The sequence below is a fragment of the Aspergillus chevalieri genome, chromosome 1 (genome assembly GCF_016861735.1).
Source record: "Aspergillus chevalieri M1 DNA, chromosome 1, nearly complete sequence".
Lineage (NCBI taxonomy): Eukaryota > Fungi > Ascomycota > Eurotiomycetes > Eurotiales > Aspergillaceae > Aspergillus > Aspergillus chevalieri.
Window position 1 is genome coordinate 3,902,245 of NC_057362.1, and position 26,913 is coordinate 3,929,157.

A 26,913-nucleotide genomic window follows, 5' to 3' on the forward strand; every position below is an offset into this window, starting at 1 on the left:
GCTTGTGGGTTGGCTTGAAGCGTCTGGATCTGCCACCCTGTTACATCCTGTGAGGGCGTTGTGGGTATTCGCTCCAGAGAGTTCCATTCCATGACTATCAGTTCATGATCTGAACCAGTTGGGTGTTCTTGGTCAATCACCCATGTTTCCAGAGGCCCCATACTAACCGTGGTTAGAGCCAAGTCGATAATTGAGATCCCTGGAGTTCTTTTCGGTCGAGTGGAAACTCCTAGCTCATTGTTGATGTAGAGACCTGCTTCGTCTATCAAGCTCTCTAGCGGTCTGGCGTTCACACGGGCTCTTGCTAGAGGGTTCCATAGTGGGCTATGGGCGTTGAAATCTCCCACAAGCAGGCATCTTCCCTCAAGGACTTGGTCCCATTGCACATCCTCTAGTGCTCTTCTCTGTCTCTCATTCCCCCCATGCCAACAATGGCCGATTCCTAACCAATTGTCATAGCAGTTGATTATCCTGGTTCTTCGTGCTTTTTCCCGGGCCCGATTTAACTCCCATACATCCATTACCATGAGGTATGGGTGATCAAGGAGATCTGTTCGGGCCTCCACAATCATTTCATTCAATATATCCCGCCGGATTGCTACTGCCACTCGCCGGTCTCGAAGAGATCCTGCTTCTGGCCAATATATCTGATATCCTCCATGTCGGAACTCCATATCAATATATGGTTCCTGTAGACATGCTAGTCCCACCCCTAGCTCCAGTCCTGCCTCCAAGGCCGCAACAGTGACTGCATAAGTCTTGCGGCAATTATGTTGGAGTAGTCGCATTAGTGGGCCATTGACTGCCCTGGGGTGTCAGTGCCCCTCATCTCAGTGTCCTCTTGGCCTGTTGTCAAGCTGGGCCCCAGATATCGCTGGGTCTGGGGGCTGTTAGGAGCTGAGCTGCTCCATGGTCGTGATTGGTGCTGGTTTCGGTTGACCACACTGAAAGCGAATCCTGGTGAACTCAGAATAGCTGGTTCCACACTGGTCATTTGCTGAGGTCTCTCAGCCAGTTGGGATATGTCCTTAGACTCCACAGTTCTCTTTCTCAGTTCCTTCCTCACTGCTCGCTTGGCTGGGCAATTCCCTACTGTTGCGGGGTGTGGGCCTCCACAGGTGCCACATTTGGCCGGGATGTGTTTACAGGCGGTTCCTGGTTTGGCTGGGCAGTCTACCACCCGGCAGACATGTTCAGTGCCCTCATGGGGCCCCGCGCATATAAAGCAGCACGGTGGGTGGTCACCACAGGCCTTGAAGCTTCGGTGGCCTAGCTGGCAGCACCTGGGGCAGACTGTATCCACTCCTGTTTCCCAGTATTGCTCCGTCTTATATCGGGACCCCCCAAAGCGAATGCCGTTGATAAGAAGCCTTCGAGCCTCCTCTAGTGAGCCAACTGTAATAACAATAGTTGAGCACTTTTGGTTGCTGGTGTGTAGCTCTTTTGAGCTCCGGAGCCATGTTGGGTTCCTCTTCAGCTGGTATTCAGTCCCCAGCTCAATCTCTTCACGGGCCAGAGCCAGGCCACAGGTGAGATAACGTTTAATTGGGACCCCATGGACCTTGACACGGTACCATTGCTCAGGTAGCTCGACTGATATCACTGCTGGATCCGCCTGCCGAGCTGCGGTGACCAATAGGTCTTTATAGTCAGGTAGGAGCATAGAGCCTAGGGTACCTTTCTCCAAAAGGATTGTGATCGCTCCAGTGTTGGTATATCCTGCGTCCACTACCCGGATGAATGCTGGGAAGTGTGCCTTTGCTACTGCTCGGTTGATGGTCAGAATGATATCCTCTCTCTCTGATCTTGGGGCAGCCTTGCCTCCCTCCCGGCGAAATAGGAATCTCCGTGCCTCTTTGGGGGTGTCTTTGGCTGGCTTAAGCTTGGTTGGATCAGGCTGGCTAACTGCAGCAACTGCTTGGATTTGCCGGTTCTTCTGCTTCTTTTTGGTGACCTCCTGCCATTCCTGCCCTCCAGGTCTAGTGGAAAGCAGCGTAGCTAGGTCTGCAAATGTGGGTTGTTGCCTTGACTTTTGGCTTGTTGCTTCCCTTATCTTGGGGACCTTGCTGCTATTGTGTTGGTTCGTTTGGCTTGATTGGGCATTGGTTGTTGTTGGTGTGTCTTGCTTCATTGGTTTGATTCGTTGGATAGTGTTCTGGGCTTCTGTGAGCTCTGTGCGAAGCTTGCTAACTTCCAGTTCCAGCTTTGTGACCCGCTCTAGATAGAGTCCTTCATGAACCTGCTGTTCTGCTCTCCAGTTGGACAGCTCCTCTGCTAGGTGTGCCTGTACCTGTTCCTGGACCATTTGAAACATTTCTTGTTGTTGGTTCTGGGCTGCTTCCAAAGCACCCACCAACACCTGGGCGTGTTTGCTCACATCTAGTAAAGAGGTTTGATGCTTTGGCCTTCCAATCAATGTCTTTTGTAGACTCTTTCGTTGCCTGATTCCGCTTCTGGCCTCACTGGCCCGGCTGGGGGCCCGGCTGGGGGCCCTGCTGGATCCTCTGGTTTGCCAGTGTTCCTGGCCCTCATTTTCATCCATGCTCGCACTCTCCATGCTACCTTCATTAAATTCAGGTTGCATCATGTTTCCAGATCGCCAACGGATTGGCGTTGGGGTGACTGGCATATCTTCTGTTTCCGCGAACTGGGAGGCCACGTTGTCCACTCCGGGGGGTGACGCGTGCGATATACCACCACCACAGAGTTCCTGTGCCTCCATGGTGGTTTATAGGTGCCTAGAGGCCCCTATCGGTCAAATGACGCGTGAAAAAGACGTGTTTTCCTTGGGTGCTGATTTTGGTGTTCCAGGCGCCAAGCTTTTCTCCCGGTCGCGTGTTTGATCCTTGATCTCATAAAGGCTCTAATTCACGAGGAGTGAATCGAGACGACTACAGGTATTGGAGATCTGTAGTCCGCAATAAAAGAAGATACCGTGAAATGCAGACATATATCCTCAAGCGGAGCTATTGAATCTAATATATGTTTGTATTTCAGTTGAAGTAAACGTTCAGTGGCTCCAATTTGCATACGTTTGTATGTACAACCACAGGCCCGAACTATACAGATAAGTCAAAAAGGGGAATCATTTCTTAATCGCCGGGACATCTTCATATCCTTCCTCCATGAATGACCGCAGCGATTCCAAGCCCTTCTCCAGCACCTTTGTTTCCTGCACGAACCCAATACGGACGTAGCCCTTGAAATCGGCACCTTCTCCAAAGCAAAGACTTCCTGGAACGAACATCACACCAGTCCGTTCCTGGAGCATATCACAGAAAGCTACATCATCCACGGGCTTCCCCAACTTGTTAAACCGCACAAACGCCACGGTCCCCGCGCGTGGCTTCACCCAGTCACAAGCCCAGCGATGCGACTCGATGAAATTCTCCAGGATATCAATATTTTTCTTAGCTAGCTCGATGTTCCTCTTGAGTAGGTTATGGATGCAGCTTGGAGCAAGTGCGTAGCTGGCGATGGCATCGTCGATCTGGCCCACGGAGATGGTTGTGTAATCACGCGCTGCGGCGCAGGTTTCGATGAGGGATCGGTTACGCGATGCTATCCAGCCAACGCGAATACCGGCCAAACTGTAGGACTTGGACATGGATCCTGTAGTAATAGTGTTTTCGTACCCGAGTGACAGGATCGATAAGGGGAAGTCTTTGTCCATAGGGCTGATGGAGTGGAAAAGCGGCCGGTATACCTCATCGGAATGAATGATAATGGACTTCTCACGAGCAATATCCACGATGTCCTCCAAGGTTGACTGAGAGATGATAGCTCCTGTGGGATTTTGAGGGTTGCTAACACAATGTCAGCTTATTTTGTCCTTGAACGGGATGGATAGTACGCACTTGATGATAATGAGTTTAGTATTCGGCCTAATGAGCCCCTTCAACTCATCGACATCCAACTTCCACCCTTCTTTCTCCTTAGACTTCCATAAGCTCACCTCGGCCCCGAGAGACTCAGGAACCGAGTAAAGCTGCTGGTACGTCGGGTAATGACAAATGACATGGTCCCCCGGTCCAACCAAGGAGTACAACAACAGAAAATTTGCCTGGATGGCACCCGCAGTGATCAACACGTTGTCTGCAGGCAATGCCGTCGGGGTTTTCACCGAGTACAGTTTGGCCAATGTTCCACGCAGACGTTCCGAGCCGCGAATGGGGCCGTACGTCAGCTTGTTGGACAGGTCAACCACGGGAGATGATTTGTCGTCGGAAAGTTCTTTGAGATCATCGACGGAGACGGATGCACAACATGTTTCTGCGATGTTGTACTTGGCTGTTAATTCATATTTGTCCATCCACTACAAGTGCGTGTCAGTGGACGAACAATCACGCTGATTGCGGGGAATATACCTGCTCGACGGCGAACGGCTTGACGTTGACCATGGTTACAACTGGCTGATGAAAGCTCGGAGAATAAAGATGTTGTTGTTGTTTTGGTATTGCGTTGCGTGGTACTGAAGAAGAATAAGTATCCTCACCTTGCTCTTTCTTTTTCTTTCTTTTTATTCTCTGTCGTCTACAGGACGCATACACCCAATTGGGTTTAGTGTCAGGCCAGCCAGGTACCGATCACGTGGTTCTCCGCATCGGTGCAGCTGTAACCGTCGCAGACGCTCTACACTTGGGCAGACTCTTCTATTCTGTTTCTGACTGGAATTTCTTCTTTCCTCTTTTTAAGATAAAAAATATCTGGTATTACCCTCTGCCATCTATAGCCGCTGTTTTGCATGGTTGCCAGTACTGACAGCTATCCGGATTCCAGGTGCTATCTCTCCCGCCCGCGTCATCGTCTCCAGCCTCACCTTGCCGACTACGTCCATCGGATCCTGCCATCTTTCTGCTCACTCCTTTGAATACCAACCGCTTTAACTATCGCTGCGTGGTCGATAAGAAACAATACGCTATCGAATCTGCTTCACGAATGGTGAATCATAACCTATATTGATCCCGTCTCGGTGATCCTGTCTTCTCCGCTCCTCTCGGAGGTCCCGTTTGTTTCTCCCCGCTTGACCAGAAAACGAAAGAAACGAAATGCGTTTGAAGACAACAATCCGGTTCTCTCTGATCACCTGGCTGTCGTGGTCAGCCTCTGCTGCTGCTGCATGGAGCAACTATTCCGACGCTCAACTACTATCTCCGCGTTTCTCGGCCTTGAATGACCGTCCACCCGAATGTCCGCCTTGTTTCAACTGTCAGCTCGACGCTTTCCAGTGTTCCCAATTTGCAGCCTGTGATAGCTCAACAGGAAGCTGTATCTGTCCTCCCGGGTTCGGTGGTCTCGATTGCTCTGAACCGGTCTGTGGCTCTCTGGCCGACTCCAACCGGCCACTGCGCAAAGACAAGTACTGTAACTGTGAGGATGGATGGAGTGGCATCAACTGCAATGTTTGCCAGACAGACGATGCGTGTAATGCGCTCATGCCGGAAGGAGAGGGAGGTGTCTGTTACAAGCAGGGTGTTACGGTGAATGAGAACTATCAGATGTGTGATGTGACCAACCGGAAAATCTTGGATTTGCTCGGGGAGCGCAAACCACAGGTGACATTTTCGTGCGAAGCTGAAGATCATACGTGCAATTTCCAATTCTGGGTGGATCAAAGGGAGTCGTTCTATTGTGAATTGAATAAGTGTGACTGGAAACTGGAAACCGACTACAACACGAATCAGACGCAATACGACTGCGAGAATATTCAGTGCAAGTGCATTCCTGGGCGCATGCTGTGTGGCGAGGAGGGTTCGGTCGATATTGGTGAATTCCTCGAGGTGTCTATCCAAGGTCCAGCTAGCTTCTCGTCCCGTTCTACGGAGGGTGGCAGCAAAGAAGATGGCAGCAGGTTCCAGGAGCCGGCGATGAATGAGTTGATCTCCAGCATCTTTGGTGACCCGAGCATTTTCCTCAACTGCCACTCCGGCGAGTGTCTGTACAAATCTAGCGTGCCCGGATATGTCCGCCCGATCAAGACGATCAATACCCCTGTCATCGCCGGGGTCATCGCGGGCTGCTCACTATTCGTCGTTGCTGTGATTCTGGCCGTTTGGTATCTTTCTCGGAGACCGCGTCGTGGATACATCCACCTGCCTCTGTCTGATGACTCTGATGACGAAGCGACCAAATACATGGCGGACTACAAGCCAGCGGCCTTGTACTGGGATAGTGTCTCCTATTACCTAAATGGGAAGGAGATTCTCTCTAACATTCAGGGCGCTGCGCCTCCCGGTCAAATCACAGCTATTATGGGAGCTTCGGGTGCAGGCAAGACCACTTTCCTCGACATCCTCGCTCGGAAGAATAAGCGAGGAGCAATCCGGGGCGACTTCTACGTTAATGGAGAGAAGCTTAACGACTATGAGTTTAAGAACATGATCGGTTTTGTTGACCAGGAAGACACGATGCTTCCGACGTTGACTGTTCATGAAACCATCCTGACCAGTGCGCTTCTCAGACTACCCAGGGACATGAGCCGAACTGCCAAAGAACAGAAAGTTTACGATGTCGAGAAACAGCTTGGGATCTACCACATCAAGGACCAGTTGATTGGATCTGAAGAAGGTAAAGGCCGTGGCATTTCTGGTGGCGAGAAGCGAAGAGTTGGAATTGCGTGTGAGCTTGTCACCAGTCCTAGCATCCTGTTCTTGGATGAGCCTACCAGCGGCTTGGATGCATTCAATGCATTCAACGTGGTCGAATGCTTGGTTACGCTGGCAAAGACTTACAACCGCACTGTTATTTTCACTATTCACCAACCACGCTCCAACATCGTCGCGCTCTTTGATAGACTCATCCTGCTGGCTCAAGGTCGGACAGTCTACTCCGGCCCATTCTCGAGTTGTCAGCAGTATTTCGATGATTCTGGGTACAGCTGTCCTCCGGGCTTCAACATTGCGGATTACCTTGTGGACCTCACCATGCATGCTAGCGTCTCCCGCACGCACAGTGACGGAGAACAATCGTCGCTCCTGGATGTTCGCAACGACATTCCCAAGACCGCCTCAAGCAGCTTGAGGGCTGTAAAGTCGGTTGCCAGCGCATCGAATGCAAGCACTGCTGAAGACAACTCTAGCAGCGCACTGGAATCGAACCGACGGCCCCGGAACAAGCGACGAGCGTCTCTGAAGCAACGACAAGACCGGCAGCTCTATTCTCGGAGGAAAGATGTTGATGCCTCGTCTGCCCCCAAGTCAGATGGAGAGGATGAGCACCTGGACCGACAAGCGGAATCACAACAATGGCTTCGGCTTTCGCGGCAGACTGGTAGCGTTCCACCACAAGTTCTCGATGATCCCGACCATCTACCGCCGGCTGCCCCAGGTCAAACTGACCTCGATATTCTGATTGCCAACTATTCCAACTCCGATGTTGCTCATTCGGTACATGATGAAATTGTGACTGCTGTACAGAATGCCCGTGCCGCCAACGGGTCGGCCAATGCGGACATCATTTCAGGCCCTGATGTAGTGGGGCACCACAAGAGCTATGCACGGATAGGCCTGTTCAGACAGTTCCTGATCCTCTCACAACGAACGTGGCGCAATCTCTACCGGAATCCTATGTTGATGCTGACGCATTACGCGATCTCCATTCTTCTTGGTGTCCTTTGTGGCTATCTGTTCTATGGGTTGACTGATGATATCAAAGGTTTCCAGAACAGATTGGGTCTCTTTTTCTTCATCCTGGCCCTGTTTGGATTCAGCACACTTACCAGCTTGACGGTGTTCTCCGCAGAACGGTTGTTGTTTGTTCGCGAACGAGCTAATGGCTACTACCACCCCATTACGTACTTCGCGGCCAAGGTTGTGTTTGACATTGTACCTTTACGACTTCTGCCTCCCATTATAATGGGTATGATTGTGTATCCCATGACTGGGTTGATTCCAGCGTGGGGAGAGTTCTTCCGGTTTATTTTGGTACTTGTGCTGTTCAATCTGGCAGCCGCGAACATTTGCCTTTTCATTGGTATTGTGTTCCGGGACGTTGGAGTTGCCAACTTGATTGGTAGTCTGGTGATGTTGTTCAGCTTATTGTTTGCTGGTCTTCTCCTGAATCACGATGCCATCCCGGCTTCTGCTTTGTGGTTACAGACGGTAAATTTCTATCATTTATCTCAAAGTCCAAAGCTAACTTCTATTCTAGCTGTCCATTTTCCACTACGGCTTTGAAGCACTCATTGTCAATGAAGTTACTTTCTTGACATTGGTTGACCACAAGTATGGCTTGGACATCGAAGTTCCCGGAGCGTCTATTCTCAGCGCATTTGGATTCAACACGCAGGCTCTCTGGATGGACGTTATTGGGCTTGGTGTGATCTCGGGAGTGTTTATCATTGTCGCATATGGAGCGATGCATATCTTGCTTGTTGAGAAGCGGTAATACCTATACGTCTTGAGACTGTTTCCTTTTCGTTTTCGTTTTTGCTGGTCTGGATTTCTTTCCGTTATGATTGGATGGGATATCATGAGAATTGGGTTATGAATGACTTGCTTGGAGTATTTCACTGCGATGATTCTGATAAGGATTCTGTATATAGCACTGACTCGAATCTCATGCTCTTTGCTTTCTACGCCGAATAAATGACATAATCGTGGTAGTAGTTTTACCCCTGGGTATGGCTGTCATGATTCAGTATACCCGTGCAACGGTCAACTGGCGAGACCACCACCCTATACATCATCGCCCACTCGACCCTCCACTCCAAGCTTGGCCTTTACTATGCAATAATCCTTCCAGTTATCGCTTCAGTATTTCCCCTTCTGCCTTGATATCAACATAATCCTCTGCTTGCCCCTATTTAATCCTCTGTGGTGCCCGGCATCTCTCAACGTCTTCTCTCCTCACCGCCCACCGTCATCCATTTCCGGGTTTATCTCCAAATCACACTCCGGACGAACTTCTTCCTTCTCTCCAGCACTGATCACAAAACCAAAAGCTGCCATTGCCCGCAGCTAGTGTTATATCTTTTCCTAAATCGCCAATTTCAGCGTCGTTTCCCTTCCTGTCCTTTCTCTTTTTTTTTTTTTTTTCGTGCAAGGAACGTCAACCTCCGGTCAGCAAGATGTCTGGTGAAGCGTGGCTCTATCTGCTGTCAGTGTTGATCAACGCGGTCAACCTGTTCTTGCAGGTCTTCTTTACAATTATGTACAGCGATTTGGAATGGTAAGACTGCTCTTCCTTCATTCTGCCTGGGTTAAGTGTGGTTCTGGTTGGCTTTCTGGCCGGCGGTTGGTCGTGTGTGGGGGAATGAATATGTGGAATTTCGGCCAGGAGCATGGAATGATTGCGACGAATTTTGGACTCGTGGGCTAACATTTTTCTTCTTTCTTCTCTCTTACAGTGACTACATCAACCCCATTGATCTCTGCAACCGTCTCAACGCCTACATCATCCCCGAAGCCGCTGTCCACGCTTTCCTGACCTTCCTGTTCGTCATCAACGGCTACTGGCTTGCTATTATCCTGAACTTGCCTCTGTTTATTTTCAATGCGAAGAAGTGCGTCCCCATTCCCGCTTGGGTGTTTGAGGGAGAAGTTGGTCTAACATGGATTAGGATCCTCGAGAACCAGCACCTTCTGGATGCGACCGAGATTTTCCGCAAGCTTAACGTGCACAAGAAGGTAATCTCTCCTTGCTATGGTTCTGGTTTGATGAGCAGCTAATATTCTGGGAATAGGAATCGTTCATCAAGCTTGGTTTCCACCTCCTGATGTTCTTCTTCTACTTGTACAGCATGATCGTTGCCTTGATCCGCGACGAATCCAACTAAACCCGTGCAAAAGCCGATCCTCGCGATGCGCAATGCCCGTTCAAGTTCAAAGTGCATGATATGTGCCCTGTACTAAGTCTCGGTACTCAAACCAAGTGGGAGGGTTCAATTAAAACATTGTGGTTTCCGCCACAACGCTTGTCTAATAATGATCATGGGTCTTATGCGTGAGAAAAGAAAAGGTCATGAACTGCGACAGACGACCGGTATGAAATGTTGGAGTTGTGGAGGCTCTTTGGAGGATTGTTGAGCTGGAGTTTGGAGATGACGATGACACTGGATGGCATTGTCGCTGCAATGTCTGTCATGCTCTGATTGTGTTTTATTTCTTCTATCTTCTATTTGATGTCTTTTTATCTTGCTAGCTTAATGTTGTATATACCTCTCGAGCGTTTGAATGAAGAGCGTACGATACCCTTGGTGTCTTTAAATATGCAGTAGCAAACAGAAGCGTCAAATGACAGATCATGATCAAATATAGAACTTCAGATTGATGTTCCTACTTTTTGTGGTTATGGCGACTGCATCTACGCGATGCGCTCCTCCCGACGCCCGTAAAATTCCAGAGGTCCGACATTCCCTCCAACAACCACCACCCTTCACCACCACAATCACATCTCGTCCTTTGTCGATTGTGACGCTTTGGAGATAATTCTCTACGCCGCGAACAACATGGCATCATTACTTGGGGCAGCCTACGATTCCAGCGATGATGACACGACTACCTCGAAGCTTCAGCCAGCACCGGCAACTAAGATTGTCGCGGCACCTGAAGTGAATACAGAGGTTTGGTCTCCTGGTTTCTTTATGATCTTCTCTATTGTTCTCGACATAATGGGTGTATGGTATCTAACAATTCACAGGACCAAGCGCACATGCAGATGATGCTCGCCAACACCTCGTCGAACGCGCTAACCTACAACGCCACCTACGATGATATCTCGCGACCATCCCAAGGACCAGCAAACCCATTCAAACCCGCCGGCTCGACTGGTAACCTCAAACGGAAGAACGTCCCGACGGGTTTCGCCGAAGAAGCAGCCATCAGTGAGGCCACCTTTGCCACGCAGCACCGCACGTTTCAAAGTCTGGGATACACGCGGAATCCGGGCCTCCCGGGGCATTTTGTGGGAGATCTGGATAATGCTGCGCAGTATGGGGGTAGGGACATTGTGCAGATGAAGCCTTCGAAGGAGGCGTCTGCGGCGCTGCGCGCTAAGCGGCAGAAGAAGGGCGATCCGAGTATCGTAGAAGGGGATGGGGCTTATCTGGGCCCGTGGGCGAGATACCAGCACGATGACCAGGTGTACGAGGAAGAGGCGGCTGAGATGGACCGGGAGCTCGCCAGCGACGAGGAGTATGTGGAGGTAGACGAGGACGAGGAGGGGACGGCGGCAATGGCTCCGTCGGAGATGCCTGCTATGAGCAAGGAGGCTACGGATTACCAGGACGATGCGTCGAGAGTGGAAACAACCGAGTTCCACGGCTCGGAGCAGTACGACTATCTGGGACGGACGTATATGCATGTGCCCCAGGATCTGGGGATCGATTTGCGGAAAGACGTTGGAAGTGTCAAAAACTATGTGCCGAAGAAGCTGGTGCATACATGGAAGTCGCATACGAAGGCTATTACGTCTTTGCGGTTCTTCCCTGGATCTGGGCATTTATTGCTTTCGTCAGCTGCAGATGGAAAGGCTAAGATTTGGGATGTGTATCATCAGCGCGAACTTCTGCGGACGTTCTCTGGCCATTCCAAGTCTGTTAATGATACGGACTTCCACCCTACGGGTAAGACATTCCTCACGGCGTCTTATGACCGCCAGATGAAGCTTTGGGATACCGAGTACGGCAAGTGTATTGGCCGTTACTCGACCGGCAAAACACCGCACGTGGTGCGCTTCAACCCGGGCCCAGAACACTCGCACGAATTCCTGGCTGGTATGTCAGACAAGAAGATTGTGCAGTTCGACACTCGTTCGGGCGAATTGGTGCAGGAGTACGACCACCATCTTGCCGCGATCAACACCCTGACGTTCGTCGACGAAAACCGCCGTTTCATCTCGACATCAGACGACAAGTCCCTGCGCGCATGGGAATATGGAATTCCTGTGCCCATCAAGTTCATCGCAGAACCGTACATGTTTGCGCTCACGCGTGCGGCACCCCATCCAAATGGAAAGTATGTTGCTTTCCAGTCCGGCGACAACCAGATTGTCGTGTATGGCGCTACGGATAAGTTCCGACAGAACCGTAAGAAGAGCTTCCGGGGACACAACAACGCTGGATACGCGATTGATCTCAAAATTTCACCTGATGGACAGTTCATTGCTTCGGGCGACAGCGGCGGTTATGTGTGTTTCTGGGACTGGAAGACGGGCAAAATGTACCATAAAATCATGGCTGGTGGGAAAGAGGGAGGAGGCAACGCCACGACATGCTTGGACTGGCATCCTCAGGAGACAAGTAAGCTTGTTACTGGTGGATTGGAAGGTGTCATCAAATATTGGGATTGATTTTCTGTTTGTACATAGCTATAGTTACTTGGTTACGAATCAACTTTTTCAAGCAGAAGTCTTGGACTTCAAAACGCCCCTCTCCAACAACGTCTTCAAAAGCGTCATAATACCCTTAATCGCAATCCCAGCAATCAAATCCCCATCCCCAGAGTCCGGATCAAACTGACAAACCACCAACGCCTTCGGCAAGCTAACCATCTTCCCCACCACCTCCAAAGAGCGAACCAAATCCACCTCCAAAAGTCCACCCTCGGATGGATAATCATTCACTTTGCCGTAAACACCAGCATCAAGAACATCCAAATCAAGATGCACAACCACATCCCCAAACGGATCCTTCTCAAGGATCTTCTCCAACTCAGCCCCGAAGTCCGTCCGCGGGTTCAGATTCCCGCCCCAAATCGAATACATGCCCGCCTCAACAACCCGTTCCCGCTGTAACTCCGATTGATCGCGCAAACCGACGTACAGAAACCGGTTCTTGTTCGAGCGGTAATCGAATGGACTTTCCGGATCATAACCAGGGACAGTATTCATAAGCAACTTCCAGCTTTCGCCGCGCAGCATGGAAAGCCCCATCGCATCAAAGTACCCGTTCTCATTGACATCCGGGGAATCAAGATCATCATGCGAATCAAAGTAAATAAATCCTAACTTTCCCTGTCCTTCCTTCTTCTGGCCCTGCGCCTGCGCATGCTCTAATCCACAAGCAACAGCGACACTAGCCATACAGTTCCCCGAAAGCACCAGCGGCCAGTTCCCCTTCTCCACGGCCTCACTGACAGCCAACGAGGTGCGGCGCATAACCTCGAAACTGCGTCCGATTTCGCCCTCGAAGTCGTCAACGCGAGGGATCTCGTAGGTTTCGATGTTTAGGCCGAGAGAGGTGAGCTGGGCGAGGAGGTTGTGGGAGAGGATGTGGTGCGGGCCTTTGCCTACGCGGTGGGCGTGGAGGCCGGTGTGGTAGGGAGAGATGATTAGGGTTATTGTTGACATTTTGGTTTGGTTTTGTTCAATTGTCTAGGTCTGATCGTTGGGTTTAATAAAAGCATGCTACATGCTGGGTGGTATGCTATGTGGTGGTCTATATATTGATGCGGCCTTTGGAGGTATTGGAGGTGTGGAGGCGTTTTAGAGGTGAGTATGATACCTATGACGATACTATGGAGTAGGTGTAAACAATAACCGATCCGTAAAGCGAGGTTATTAAATAGTACTTTTAACCTATATACTAAAAACTAGCCATCTCAATCCAACTCGCCACAAACGCCAACCTCCGTTGCCGATCCGCCGCCATCCGTCTCGAAAACTCCTCGAAGTTCAACTTCGCCCCTGTCCCGCCCCGCTCCTTCGCTTCCCGCTCAACCTGGTTCAGAAATGCCCACCGGGAAAGCATCCGCGGTGTTGGCCGGGTTGGCGATGCTTCTGTTTCTAGTGGGAGGGTGGAGGTTGAGGCTGTTGGGGCTGGGGGAAGCGGTTGGATGGGTGAGGGGGGCTGTTTGGGGGCTGTTGCTTCGGCTTCGGGGGAGGACGAGGGGAGGGAGGAGGGTATTGGGAAGGAGTTGTTGGGTTGGAGGCGGAGGCGGAGGGGAAGGGCGGTTTCTTCGCCGGTAGTAGAGAGTTCAGTTGGTACGTCGTCAGGACGATGTTGGGGAAGAGTAGGATCGTAGTTGGGTGTTGTAGGAGCGGATTCGTCGTGGGTTATTTGTAGTTCAGGTGTTACCGGGCGAGGAGCCGGCTCGTCGAATTCTTCGGGGGCTTCCAGTTCAGGCATCCCCTCATAGTCTTCGTCTTCAGTCTCCTCTCCATCAAATTCTTCTTCTTCTTCTTCGTCGAAGTCGTCATCATCTGGTTCAGCGAGATGAACTGGCCGGACATCGTCATCAGGAACCCTGAATCTAGGAGAAGGGGGAGCAAGCACAGGACCACCATTCCGAGAAGGCTCCAGAGACGGGCTGTCAACCGCATATCCTGAGCGCTCTAACAACTCGTCGAGAGACCTCTGTTCCACTGCGGCACGGTGCCTGTCCTCAGGTTCATCTCCCGTGGCCTTTTGCTTGTGTGGATCGGTTTGCTCAAACTGCTCAATCTCTCTTGCCCATATCTTCCGCTCAGTGCGCGTCCGGTAGACCTCCATAAGTAGATCTTCTTTCGGTTTAAACAAGATATCAAGCAGCTCGTTAAACCCTTGCTGCGTAACCTGATACAGAACCTCCTTTCCCACATCTCGCTCGACCTCCGGGACCTCAAACCCACCCCATCGTTCTCCAACAGGAATGCTTCGCGACGAAGTCGTAGACCGGATCTCATAATCGTCAGTGAAATCATCCTGAAACCGGACCTTGGACGAAGATCGCGAGCGAGGCGATGGCGGGTGCGACTCCGGTTGTTCATCGATGACGTCTTCATCTTCATCGCTCGAATCGTCAAGGTCAGGATCTCTCTGGTATCCCTCGGGAATCGTAGCACCGTCTTCTACGTCGGTGTAGAATGCTCTCCGCCTCCAGCGCTCGTCAATGCCGTACCGACGAGCTTCGTCTACTCGTCTCTGGTCGTCATCCCGCATGCGGTGGTACACAGCCGTTCCAATTCGTGCTCGATCAACAGGGTCTGTGATTTCTTGGAGAGGAACCGAGGCGCCAAGAGCGTTAATGACATCCTCCTCGAGTATGTGTTCTGCCGGCGGCCAATGGTCACTGGTAATCGATGAGCTCGACGCGTCCTCAGATTCGCTGCCATCCTCGTCTTCGTCCTCGTCCATATCTTCACCAATGCCGTCAATCCCTGTGTGATGCGAATCCGCAGCCGAAGCCAGACGAACGGTAGACGGAAACATAGGTCTTACACGTCCGAATTGCCCACGGACAGCGGAATCTCCAACGACACTATAGCGATCGCCAGTATCAGAGCCGTCATGTCGCAGAACACCTTCGTTATCCATAACCTCCATATCGCCTTCCCGGTTGATGCGCTTTCCTTCACCGATTCTCGACGGCTCTCCGGAAGGGATACTGCCCGGGAATGCTGAACTGATAGGCTGGCTACCCAGAACCACATCCCGTGCACCACCTTCCAAGAAGTCATCTTCCAAACCGGCAACCATATCCCGCGTTAATTCGCGGCTGAGGGCGTAGTATGCCCGGAACACACGCAGGAAGTCTTTCCGTTCCACGAAGCCGTCGCCGTTGATATCATATCCACGGAACACACGGCGCAGCCGTTCATCGTTGCTCTTGTTATTGAGACTAGCGAGACCTCTCAAGAACTCCTCAAATCCAATCAGATTATCACTGTTGGTGTCGTAGAATGCAAACATGCGATCATAGATAAGACTTGGAGGAGGCGGCCGGATAGACGTATTGGGCACGAAGCAGCGATCAAAAGTCTTGCGATCAATAGCCATGTATAGCTTGTTAGGATCATCTGGCCACTCATAGTTCGCAAGACAGCGGAACTGATCCCACAGAGCATCCAATTCGGTATTTTCAAATCCCGTCTCCTTCATGAAACGCTTGGCAAGGTTCCGCGGAAGGCTGCGAGGGAGCATCGCCGGTTTGCCGGGGTACCAAACGGGCTGAGACTGTCGAGGATTTCCGAGGAAAGGCGCAGGGATTCTGACTTTGTAAAACAAATGTGTCTTGATGTGCACTTGCATCGCTTCACACGTCTCGCACAGGTCGTAGTCAATGCAATTTGCACATCGATACCGAATACCTTGGATGGGCATGGCATTGCAGCTGTTGCACGTAACTCCTCGATGGATATACCCATCCCGCCGCGACTGGTCCTCCGCAATATGATATAGCAAGTTGAGCAAATTCTGACCCTCTCGCGTAGGCGACGTGTCATTATTCCCATCCCTCCACGAGAACACGCTCTGGTCATCCACCACAGTATCAGCATCCATATTCTGTGCGGGGACCGAAACATCCGGAAAAGTCGACGTCGACAGCGTCACCCGTTCCCCATTCTGTCTCCGATGCCTTAGTTCCTCCCCGTAATTACTATTTTCATTGAACTGCGCCAGCGCCCTCTCAACCCCAGCCCGCGAAATCCCCCGCCGCTGCAACTGCTCCGACAGATAATGCCTCTCAGGACTCCTTTCCTCCAAAACGTGCTCGGGCGGGAAATCCAATGCAAGAAACGACTCCAAGAACGTATCCTCCATCATCTCGCGCATCCGCTCCGCATGGGCTGGCGGCACCCCAACTTCCTCCATTAACTGGTCTCGTGTCGCCAACAGCGACGGCAGCAGGCCACTTTCCACCCGTCGTCCGTCCTCAGTTTCGATGCGGAATGTACCGTAGACTCCATTCTGGCGCTCGAGTTGTTCGAGATGTGTGATTGCGCGGTGGGAGGGTGTGTCGGTGACATCGTCGGGGTCGTTTCGTCTCCGGCGGACGGCGTTTCGGCGGCGGAGGGAGGAGGATGTCTGCTCTGGTCTGGGGTAGATGAGGTTATTGTGGATGTAAACGAGGGCGTAGGCTGCTACGACTCCGGTAAAAAGGTAGAGCAGAGGACGATATCGCGAGAGCGACGTTGGGCCCGCGTGCGACTCTGGCATGGTGGAGGGTCAACATGCACTTTTTTAGCGGTCAAGGCACTGGATCCATTGTCAAGGATTGGGGAAAGAAAGAAGGAAATAGCTATGTGTATCGCTATTTCTGACAATCCCCTGTCTTTAGGCGGTATTTTGACTGGAAAAGACTGAAGAGGTGTATGTGTGAAGAATAATGTTGCACTTGAATCAATGCGGAGACCGCCTTCTGCATAAACGAGGACATCGGTGGCTTACTATGATATACATACGGATTCTCCGATTTATTCGAACGCCATGAATGGACTGAAGTCGAAACTTTTTGTATGAAACAGGTCGCAGGCCCAAAAGTACTCATAAATACAAGATCAAGGCAACTTTTATATATCACCATCTCCGACATGCATCTCGTAACCAGATATCCCTCCTCTCACTCCCTTCTCATCTGTCTTTACTTCGTAAATCATTATGGTTCCCAATGCTTACCTTGCGAGACAAGACTCAGCGGTTAAGTCTCTTCTCCCGAATGAAAAAGCTGCTCACAAGAGCAAGTATTACAATGCCAATCATAAACGCGAACCCTTTGTTGGTTGCCCAGCCGTAAGAGCCGCGAACAATCCTGGAGACTGCCGGATCGAGGATTTTGATGTAGTCAAGGCTCTGTCGCACTCCGTCTACGATCTTATCGATGTCCTTGCTGTCGTGCAGCGCGGACCTCAGTCGCATTCGGAGAAGTTGCTGGACAACGGTCGAGGACAGAGAGAGTCCTATCACTGATCCTAGCGAGCGGAAGAGATATGAGCAGGCAGTCACCACTGCTTGATCTTCGGGACTGGCGTTTGAGACTTGGAATTGGTTAGCAAGTTTATAAGAAACAGTGATGGGTTGTTTAGGTGACTCACTTAATCCAATCAACGTCGTCGTGACGCCGATACCGTTTCCAAAAGCAGACATGACCATAGACATGATCATACCAGCAGTGCTAGGCACTGCACCGCCGGAGAAAAGGAAGACCCCAGTGATTCCGAGTGTAAGCGAGGTATAACCCCCAACAGTTAGCCAGTAGTACCTTCCGGTCCATTTCATGACAAATCCAGCGAAAAGAGAACCGAAAACACCGGTACAAATACTCGGGAGGAGTCGCAGTCCAGACACAGTGGCAGAGACACCATCAACCGCTTGGAAATACAAAGGGATGTAAAAGAGTGCCGCAAGCCAGCTGCCAAAGCTGGCGAAGTTGCATCCATAATTGGCGAAAAATGTTCGGTCAAAGATGATGTATCCGGGAGCAAAAGGTTCTGCTGCGAAGTATACCTCAATGATAACAAAGAGTATGAACAGCACTACAGAGACCGACAAAGACACAATCGTTAATGGCATGGTCCATGACACATTACTTCCCCGGTCGAGGCCAAGGAGGAAGCCGAGCACGGCCCCCACAAGGACAATCGCTCCAGCGAAATCAACACGGCGGAGCTTAGCTTTCCAATGGGTGTCTTCTTGCACTGGTAAGTTCAACATTAATGACACAGCTGTAAATGCCATAATGCAGAGCGGCGCTTGCGCGATGAAAGCCCTGTGAACGCAAATTAGACCAATGAAAGTAAAGTAGTACCAGATTGACATAGGATTCATACCAACGCCAGCCGATAAAATCAGCCAAGATACCACCTGATCCGGTAGTTAGTAGAGAGCAGAATCATGGTTTTTTTTTTTTAAAAAAAAAAAAAAAGTTAACCTACCCAATGGTGCGCCAATACCTGCACCGGTAGCATAGACGATATTGATGATACCCTGCCATACTCCTCGCTCACGTAGAGGAACAAGGTCACTCATAAGAATACTAACAACGGTAGTCATACCACCTCCTCCAATACCTTGGAAGACCTACTGTAGTCAGCCATGATACCGTGGCTAGTACTGGAAAATATCACTTACACGCGCAGCAATGAGATGCTTGATATTCTGCGCTAAGCCACAGAACAAGCACCCTGTCCCAAAAACCGCATATGCGAATAAGAGACATTGCTTTCGGCCGAAAATATCACTCAATTTGCCATACAGGGGTTGAAATGACGTGAGTGTCAGGAAGTACGAAGTGGCTATCCAACTGGTCAAATTGAGGGCTTTCAGATCACTTCCAATTTGGCCATAACTAGCCATAATGATAGTTTGGTCTGCTGCAGATAGGAAGATCTAGCAATCGGGTCAGCACATTTCCGCAAGAAGGAGAAGACGCATACACCTATCGAGACTGCCGGGACGATGTACCGGAGAGCAACATGCTTGACCTGTGGATCTTCATCTCCTCCAGTCTGTTGCTCCGAACGAACGCCCTCCTCGCCTTGGACTCTGGGAATAGCCCCCGTTGAGGGGGGGAGAGCATTGCTCTGTTCTCCGAGCAACGGGGAGGTCTCTGTCGGATTTCTTTCCGGTGCCATCTGTACGCGTGTGCAGGAACAAAAAGAGACTTCTCAATAAATCAATCTCAAGCGCACCTGTTGTCCATTATATACCTCACCTCGAAATGACTCAACGGACAGGAGGTTGTCAAGAGGAACGGTCAAAGCGAACTGAAAACAGTGACTCTACGTCAGCCTCAGGCAGTCGAGCTCACGTGGTGATAAGATGCCCCGCAGCCCTGACAAATCCGGACAACCCGAGCGGAGAGCCTGAAAAGACCACTTCCGATTGGTTCGGTCGACACCACTGTCTCGGACGTTCGATACCATACCCGAGATTGATAAGACTTTATTGTATTGCTGCATTGCGCAAGTATTTTGTACTATCATTCATCTCGCCATCATATGCAATTGGTCGTAAATCTTCTACTCTAGTGGGTACTATTCCAACTCCACAAATGCAAAACGCCTCGGAAACTCATCTCACCATACCGTTAATTTGCACTCGCCTCCGGCAGAGGGATCGGCCCGCCAGGGGATTCCGGTAACCGAGCAGTCAACACCTCAACGCCGTCTTCAGTGACGAGAAGAGTGTGTTCGAACTGCGCAGACAATGTCCCGTCTGCAGTAGTGCTCGTCCAGTCATCGGGCCATGTGCGATCTCGGTGAGTACCAATGTTAATCATGGGCTCAATGGTGAAGCACATGCCAGGCTTCGCAGTACCCACGGCCTTGTTCTTCGCGTAGTGGGGAACATTCGGTGCGCAGTGGAACAGCTGGTTGATACCATGACCGCAGTAGCTCTTGACCACACTGCAGTTCCGGCTCTTTGCGTGCTTCTCAATCACATTTCCGGGGTCCCTAAACAGCATACCGGGCTTGACCAACTCAATCGACTTGTCCAAGCATTCCCGCGCGGTCTCCACGACCTTCACAGCATCTGGGTTTGCCTTGGCCTTGTCTCCAACATAATACGTCTCGTTGATATCTCCGTGAAATCCTTCATGGTACAGCGTAACGTCGATGTTGATGATATCACCATCCTCCAACGGCCGCTGGTCGGGGATACCGTGGCAGATGGTTTCATTGATCGAGGTGCAGACCGACTTGGGGAAGTTCACATAATTGAGCGGCGATGGGTACGACTGCACACTTCAGTTAGTATAGGCACTCTTTTCGCCTCGAAAACCTGACGTACGTTGCGCTCAACACAGGCCTTGTGGACGACTTCATCAATGTAGTCCGTGGTGACACCCGGCCGCAGCTCCCGCGCAGCAATATCCAACACTTCTCTTGCGAGCCGGCAGACCTTCCTCATACCCTCCTGCTCTTTCGCGTTCAAGATGGTGATATTATGCCGGCCAACGAACTTCTGTTCTGATCGAGGGAAGCCATCTTTGGCATAGTCGGGGTGAGGAATGGATTTCGGGACGGTGCGCATCGGAGACAACGGGTAGACAGGTCGCAGGGAACCGGTATATTGAAACGATGGAAAAGGGTTATAGTGTCCCGTCGCTGGATCTGGTTCAGAAACTACTTTTGGAGGGAAGAGGTTGGTGAGGATATTACTCTTCTTGTGAATGGACTTGTGGTCGCTCTGTATTCGAGACATCAGTAGCTGGTTTACTATACCGTCCGCACAAGAAACCTACCCAGCTCCGCTTGAAACAGTCCTGCGAGCAGAAGAAGCTATCGGTGCCCATCTTCAGACATGTCGGACATTGCAGAGTGCCAGCGTCGTTCGGGCAATCCAGGCCAATACACTTCCGAGTCACAGTTGCCGCAGCCATATCGAATCTAAAACCAAGAAGAAATGCTCTCAGAAGTAACTTCGAACGATTGTCGCGGTGAGACTTGCGAAGCAAAAATCCGAATCCCCGCGCAGGGCGAAACCATCAGATTCACTAGCCTGATCAGGTTAGCGCCATGGCGGTCAGTACACTAACCGAAAATTAGACTAGTGCTGATGGCGCCAATGTGTGGCTGGTGTACTTAATAATAAGATGTGTGGCGCGTTGATATAGTTTCCATTTAGGGCTAGCGGCATCGGAATGCACTAAGACTATTTTATCGGTGACGATACCTGAACTCATTTCTGTAGACGTCCCGCGTTCCTTTCTCATTTGTTAGCGAATCAAGGCTGAGGAGAGGATTGTTGTTTTCAGGTCCTGTTGGTGCATGGTTGTCACAATGGCAGAGAAATCCAAACAGAAGGTCGTTATTGTGGGCGCGGGTCCGGTGGGCTCCCTGGCTGCGTTGTATGCTGCTGCCCGGGGCGACGAAGTTGAGATATACGAGTTGCGCGGAGGTACTCTACCCATTGTTTTATTCTGTATAGTCAACACTTGCTAATTGGCTTAGACCTCAGAAACCCGGCTACTGTGCCGTTGAACTTCACCAAGTCCATCAATCTCGCCTTATCCGAGCGTGGGATCACGTCCATGAGGCAGTCGAATCGGCCGGCTCTGGTTGAAAAAGTACTCAATGCCGCGATTCCCATGCATGGACGCATGATCCATGGCAGGGACCATGGGAAACTCTGGGAAGCAGCACAGGCATATGATGTCCATGGTCGCGTGAGTCATTGCCCAATAGCCCAATATATATCACAGCATGGATGCTAATACAAAGATAGGCAATCAATGCAGTGGACAGATCGACTTTGAACAATGCTCTGTTGGATGAACTGGAGCGGACGCCAAATGTGAACCTCTTCTTCAACCACAAGCTCACTGGTGCGGACTTCCATGCAAACAAAGCATGGTTCGAACGCCGTCTACCAGGGGAAGCTCCACTTCCCAATTCATCCAACAGAGCTCCGGAAATTGAAGTATCATTTGATCTCCTCATCGGAGCTGATGGCGCTCACTCAGCAACACGCTACCACATGATGAAATTCTCCCGGGTGAACTACGAACAAGAATACATCGACACACTCTGGTGCGAGTTCCGCATCCCACCCACAGAGGATGGAAATTTTCGCATCTCCCCAGGGCATCTACACATCTGGCCAGGCACGGAATTTATGTTCATCGCCATACCTTCGTCTGACAAGTCATTCACCTGCACCCTCTTCGCCCCCGCACAGCATTACATCCACCTCCAAAACTCTCCAGAAACCCTCGTCGACTTCTTCGACGCCCACTTCCCAGGCGTCTCAGACCTGATCACCCCAGACGCCCTGGCAGAGCAATTTACCACAAACCCACACCTTCCCCTCATTAGCATCAAATGCAACCCGCACCACTTCAACTCCTCCGCCGTCATCCTCGGTGACGCCGCCCACGCCGTCCTTCCCTTCTACGGCCAGGGCCTCAACGCCGGTCTCGAAGACGTCCGCGTCCTCTTTGAAATCCTCGACTCACACGGCGTCTACACCTCCCCCTCCACAGAATCCTGTACCCTCGCCCGCCACACAGCCCTGCAAGCCTACACCACCCACCGCGGCCCCGACACCCACGCCATCAACGACCTCTCCAAAACAAACTATCTTGAGATGCGCTGGGGCGTGAAGACCCCGCTCTACAAGATCCGCAAGTCCTTCGAAGAAACCCTCGACCGCTACTTCCCGAGTCTGGGTTGGAAGACGCAGTACGCGCGCGTGAGTTTCAGCACGCAGCGGTACTCGGAGGTCATTCGTGCGACGCGCTGGCAAGGACAGTTGCTTGGGCTTGCGTTCGGGGTTGTTGGTGTTTGGGGCACTGTTATGGCTGCTATAGCGATGTGGAAGAGTCCCGGGCCTAAGCTTCAGGTGCTTGTGAGGGGATTGAGTCATCTTTGGGTGAGGCTTTCGAGGAATGCGGCCAAGTATGCGTGATCACGCTGTTCGTATGTTATGTATTCAACTTACGGAATAAATAAAAGTGTGTTTTATGCAGACAAATAACTCCCAATTCCTCTTGATTGAAACGATATGTCTATACCATAATTCTATCGATCTATGTTTCTTCTCATAGAATTAGAAATCCCCCGGATATTTAAGAATTGGCCGGATGGTGTAGTTGGTTATCACGTATCGTTAACAGTTCAAACAACTGGTTCCGATAAGGTCCTGGGATCGAGCCCCAGTCTGGTCATATCTTTTTGCGTCGATTGTGACTTTTTTTTCTCACTCCGGTGGTGCCGTGGTGTGGGTGCGTGTGGGTCGAGTCGGGCCAGTGCCAGTGGATTGGGCCGGATGGAAGTCGGTGGATTGTCGGGTGTAGATTGGATTGTGGATGGCCATATCATTTAGCGAAAGCGAAAGCGTAACAATCAAGAACAAAGCCAGTGTCCTCCGGACTCAACAAGTGTGAAGTGAGCGAGTAGTGCTACATTCAGACAATGCCTCGGCAAATAAGGATATAGATCACCGGTGACCTCCAAAGAGAAGACAGGACAAGACAAGACATATCGGATTTAGACAGAGACACGTAACAGTCGTAAGTTTTTTTCTTTTTTCCAGCCGGCTGGACATTTTGACAACAGGAGACAGCATGGTGGCACAGTTAATGCAATAGTAGTAGAAGTATGCCCGGCAAACCACAAACCAAAGATGCATGTAGCCTTCCTCCCAGCCTCAACTCTCAGAATGCAAAAGGAACAGAACCGAACCCACACACTAATCAATCAATCTCAGCCAACCACATAGAGGAGCAGGAAGAATATCCAGAACAAATACATCAGCAACATCAACAATAGGAAAGACATCAAGAAAAGCAAGCGAAAGCGCAAATCCATGGTCATTTCATCATATCATCATCGTCATGAGACAAAAAACGCTGAATGGAAAATTCAAGCCGGTAACAATTTAAGAGACTCGTTTCTTATGCTGTCGTTTATCATAGCCGTGTGCCGGAGAAAGTCCAGAATAAACCTAGAATGGAGCCTGAGAAATGGGCATTGTAAAAATCCGAAGGAAACTGCTTGGCCTCAGCATTCTGTAAAGTTGGAGGGAACAATTCCTTCCTGGCAACTGGATAGTTGAAATAGGGCAATCCATGGTGATCCAAAGACGGACAGACTGGCTGGGCATCATTTTTCCATGGAAACGGGGTCATCAATATAATGCCATGGGCGGATAATCAAAATTGTCCTATGGGTCCGGTGTAATCCAACAATGGCCAAACGGGAATAGGCGGCGATATCCAGGACGAAAAAATAAACATGGAAAACAAAAAGAAAATCGTTCAAGGCGCAAACTTCACACGGCGACTCTTTCGTTGATGAATAAGTCTCTCTGTATCAATATACAGACTGTCCATGAACTCCATAGCACAGCAATCCTTGAGGATCTTTGCGACCTGAGTCCCCGCGGAGATAAGCTGGAGCACATTGCGATCATCCTTGATGGGCCGGGACTGGTGCTTGGCAGCATGTCTCATTTCCAGGGAATTCTCCAGGACTGTAACTAATTGCTTGATCTGGCCGTTGTACAACAACCGGGCTGGTATCCGGCGCTTGGTGGCCAGTCTCTTCAGAAGGTACACCCATTCGGTCCATTCTCGGTCAGTAGCGCAGTTGACTGTTCTCTTGTCTGCTTCCACTGGAACTGGGAACTGGTACTTGGCAATGAAATCATATGCACATTTCGACAGTCGGTCATTGACCGAATTCAGGATATGGTCCTGCTCCGAAACATCAAGGTTAGTGGGGAGGTGTGGCAGCTCCCGTGCCTGGGCCGCTATCTCATGGCCAGGAGGAGGCTTCAGATATTGATGTGGGCCATCGAATTCATCCCGGTTGGAAGGTCGTCTTTGCGAGCGATGGCGGGTAGAGCTTTTGGACTTCTCGATGGCACTGCGGGTGCTAGCTTCAGCAAAGATTTCCGCATCGTCCAACCGTTTACCAAAGTCGTAGTCCTGGCTCAGGGCTGTCGGAGGCAGACGAGCCGGGTGATCGAATTCACGATATACAGGCGCCGGCGCCGGCGCCGGGTCTGACTTGATGCTTTCGAATGGAAAGTCAGGACCCGGGAAAGGCTCGTATTTGCCCGAGGACACGGGGATGTGGTAGTCAAAGTCTGACCACGACTGCTTGAGCGGCTTTGCTGCAGCAACCTGGTCAATGGAATCAAAAGGCGAAGGAAATGCTCTTCGTGTGCTGGAGAGTTAAGAAAAGAACCTCAGTATATAGTCTCCAGTTGGGAACGGGCCGCGAAATGGAAAGGGTAAGACGATGCGGTAAAGGGGTACCTTGGTTGAAAGATCCACGGGTTCTCGGGTGAGGTTCCGTAGTTCTGGGTTTGTTGAGACATGGTACTGGTACTGTCATAGGTGAGCTTCTCTCAAATGCATTCGAGACAAACAAGAACAGGGGTAGGCAAAGGAGAGTGCAAATATGCAATTGAGCTGACCTGTGACGAGACCACGATTCGGGATCACTGCTGATCGAATGCGCGCGCGATCCGGTATTGGATGCGGCACTTGAGAATGGGCTGAAGTTCGCCATTAAGGGAGGTGAAGGAAGACGGTGCATGAAGCAAGACAAAGTTCAAGCGATTGGAATATAAACCAACGGGCACCGACGGATAACAGGGAACAAAGCAAGAAAGAAAAAAAAAAGAAGAAGATGACGAAATAGTAGTAAGATTGAGATAGTATTGTGACCGGAAGTGGTATGAATGGACCAGGAACAGGAGCAGGGCTTATCAGATTAAGTTCTTCCTTGGATCCCGCACGGTACATATATATAGAGGTCAGCACTCCATATGAACCCGCCAGATAGGGCTTGTGAAGAACTCCACGTCCGAGGGAGAGCCGGATCGAATGAAATGACGAAGATGTTCGATGTTCGCCCAGGGGACCCCCTCGTAGGACCCAACTTGGAACAGCTTGGTCTCACCGCCAATCGAACAGTTGCCAATCGACCAGAGTGTTTTTTCACTGGAGACTGGGGGGGCTATCAGGCCGGGTAAGAGGAGTTCTGGTGGAACAAAAAGAAAAATAATAATAATAATAAAGCCACGATGACGGGGAGATCAGACGGGAGACGGGAATAAGTGATCTATAGTAATCAAAATCGTAACTAGTCAAAGCAAGCAAGGAAGCAAGCAAGCAGGAAACACGCCGAAGCGGGCGTCTCAGCTGTCTGCTTCTTCTTCTTCTTTTTTTTTTTTTTCCTTTTCCCACACGGAAAACAACAGCAACAGTGGACAATAGGCTAGAACCTACAGATCCCAATATTCAATCACCATTCAATCCAAATATTCCAGGGGGAAACAACAACGCCACCGAAGGGTGCAAGACGATGATCCTATGCCCAAGAGAGAATAGGAGGAAGCGACATAGAAAAAATCAGCCAAAGAGAATGGATGGTGGGCATGATTCATGGACCGAACCGAAACGTCCGAATACATAATAATAAAAAAGCAGCAGGCGCCAGGCCATAGGAAGCTGTGGGCGGACGTGGGCGGAGCGAGAAGGAGGGCTGTTTGGCTGTTGGCCTTTGGGCAGCAATCCAGACGGGGCCACGTCCACTTGCGTTGTTCGGTCTGTGAGTTAGCAGCAAGATGACTGTACTCTGGAGTAATTGTGTGTGGCTCGGGAAGAATCTCGCGTTGGCAATTGTTCACCGTGGGCCAATACTGGAGATGCCGACGAGATGAGGCGGTTGATTGATTGATTTGTTGCTGTGTTGGTGGTGGTCGTCGTCGTGAGGGACACCCGACACCGCACACAACTATACATTAGCTACACCTTACTA

At 50.7% G+C, this 26,913-nt stretch overlaps 10 protein-coding genes and 1 non-coding gene across 11 annotated transcripts; 5 read left to right on the forward strand and 6 right to left on the reverse strand.

The window, feature by feature from the left end:
* Positions 1-3,085: 3,085 nt before the first annotated feature.
* ACHE_11356A (uncharacterized protein) lies at positions 3,086-4,400 on the reverse strand (the record flags this gene model as incomplete). The annotated part of the gene is made up of 3 exons (XM_043275916.1): positions 3,086-3,806; positions 3,858-4,315; positions 4,368-4,400. The coding sequence occupies 3 exons, from the start codon at positions 4,398-4,400 to the stop codon at positions 3,086-3,088; spliced, it is 1,212 nt and encodes a 403-aa protein (XP_043132476.1).
* A 648-nt stretch (positions 4,401-5,048) lies between these two features.
* Positions 5,049-8,385, forward strand: ACHE_11357S (putative ATP-dependent permease ADP1; the record flags this gene model as incomplete). The annotated part of the gene is made up of 2 exons (XM_043275917.1): positions 5,049-8,099; positions 8,149-8,385. 2 exons carry the CDS (start codon positions 5,049-5,051, stop codon positions 8,383-8,385), a joined length of 3,288 nt encoding a protein of 1,095 aa, XP_043132477.1.
* Positions 8,386-9,067: 682 nt separating this feature from the next.
* On the forward strand, positions 9,068-9,775 carry ACHE_11358S (cornichon family protein; the record flags this gene model as incomplete). The annotated part of the gene is made up of 3 exons (XM_043275918.1): positions 9,068-9,168; positions 9,347-9,626; positions 9,683-9,775. The coding sequence occupies 3 exons, from the start codon at positions 9,068-9,070 to the stop codon at positions 9,773-9,775; spliced, it is 474 nt and encodes a 157-aa protein (XP_043132478.1).
* Positions 9,776-10,447: 672 nt separating this feature from the next.
* Positions 10,448-12,288, forward strand: ACHE_11359S (WD40 repeat domain-containing protein; the record flags this gene model as incomplete). The annotated part of the gene is made up of 2 exons (XM_043275919.1): positions 10,448-10,561; positions 10,639-12,288. 2 exons carry the CDS (start codon positions 10,448-10,450, stop codon positions 12,286-12,288), a joined length of 1,764 nt encoding a protein of 587 aa, XP_043132479.1.
* Positions 12,289-12,336: 48 nt separating this feature from the next.
* On the reverse strand, positions 12,337-13,287 carry ACHE_11360A (arginase family protein; the record flags this gene model as incomplete). Its single annotated transcript, XM_043275921.1, has 1 exon — positions 12,337-13,287. One exon carries the CDS (start codon positions 13,285-13,287, stop codon positions 12,337-12,339), a length of 951 nt encoding a protein of 316 aa, XP_043132480.1.
* A 235-nt stretch (positions 13,288-13,522) lies between these two features.
* On the reverse strand, positions 13,523-16,855 carry ACHE_11361A (EF hand domain protein; the record flags this gene model as incomplete). The annotated part of the gene is made up of 1 exon (XM_043275922.1): positions 13,523-16,855. The coding sequence occupies one exon, from the start codon at positions 16,853-16,855 to the stop codon at positions 13,523-13,525; it is 3,333 nt and encodes a 1,110-aa protein (XP_043132481.1).
* Positions 16,856-17,329: 474 nt separating this feature from the next.
* Positions 17,330-19,269, reverse strand: ACHE_11362A (putative MFS multidrug transporter; the record flags this gene model as incomplete). The annotated part of the gene is made up of 6 exons (XM_043275923.1): positions 17,330-17,673; positions 17,731-18,404; positions 18,466-18,499; positions 18,571-18,715; positions 18,767-19,024; positions 19,072-19,269. The coding sequence occupies 6 exons, from the start codon at positions 19,267-19,269 to the stop codon at positions 17,330-17,332; spliced, it is 1,653 nt and encodes a 550-aa protein (XP_043132482.1).
* A 455-nt stretch (positions 19,270-19,724) lies between these two features.
* On the reverse strand, positions 19,725-21,020 carry MAP1 (methionine aminopeptidase MAP1; the record flags this gene model as incomplete). The annotated part of the gene is made up of 4 exons (XM_043275924.1): positions 19,725-20,375; positions 20,429-20,745; positions 20,800-20,827; positions 20,883-21,020. The coding sequence occupies 4 exons, from the start codon at positions 21,018-21,020 to the stop codon at positions 19,725-19,727; spliced, it is 1,134 nt and encodes a 377-aa protein (XP_043132483.1).
* A 388-nt stretch (positions 21,021-21,408) lies between these two features.
* On the forward strand, positions 21,409-23,047 carry bna4 (kynurenine 3-monooxygenase; the record flags this gene model as incomplete). The annotated part of the gene is made up of 3 exons (XM_043275925.1): positions 21,409-21,538; positions 21,592-21,806; positions 21,866-23,047. The coding sequence occupies 3 exons, from the start codon at positions 21,409-21,411 to the stop codon at positions 23,045-23,047; spliced, it is 1,527 nt and encodes a 508-aa protein (XP_043132484.1).
* Positions 23,048-23,216: 169 nt separating this feature from the next.
* Positions 23,217-23,306, forward strand: ACHE_t10024S. The gene has a single exon. It is a non-coding gene; the product is annotated as a tRNA-Val (tRNA).
* A 1,092-nt stretch (positions 23,307-24,398) lies between these two features.
* On the reverse strand, positions 24,399-25,686 carry ACHE_11365A (uncharacterized protein; the record flags this gene model as incomplete). Its single annotated transcript, XM_043275926.1, has 3 exons — positions 24,399-25,311; positions 25,404-25,475; positions 25,565-25,686. The coding sequence occupies 3 exons, from the start codon at positions 25,684-25,686 to the stop codon at positions 24,399-24,401; spliced, it is 1,107 nt and encodes a 368-aa protein (XP_043132485.1).
* Between the last annotated feature and the right edge of the window lie 1,227 nt (positions 25,687-26,913).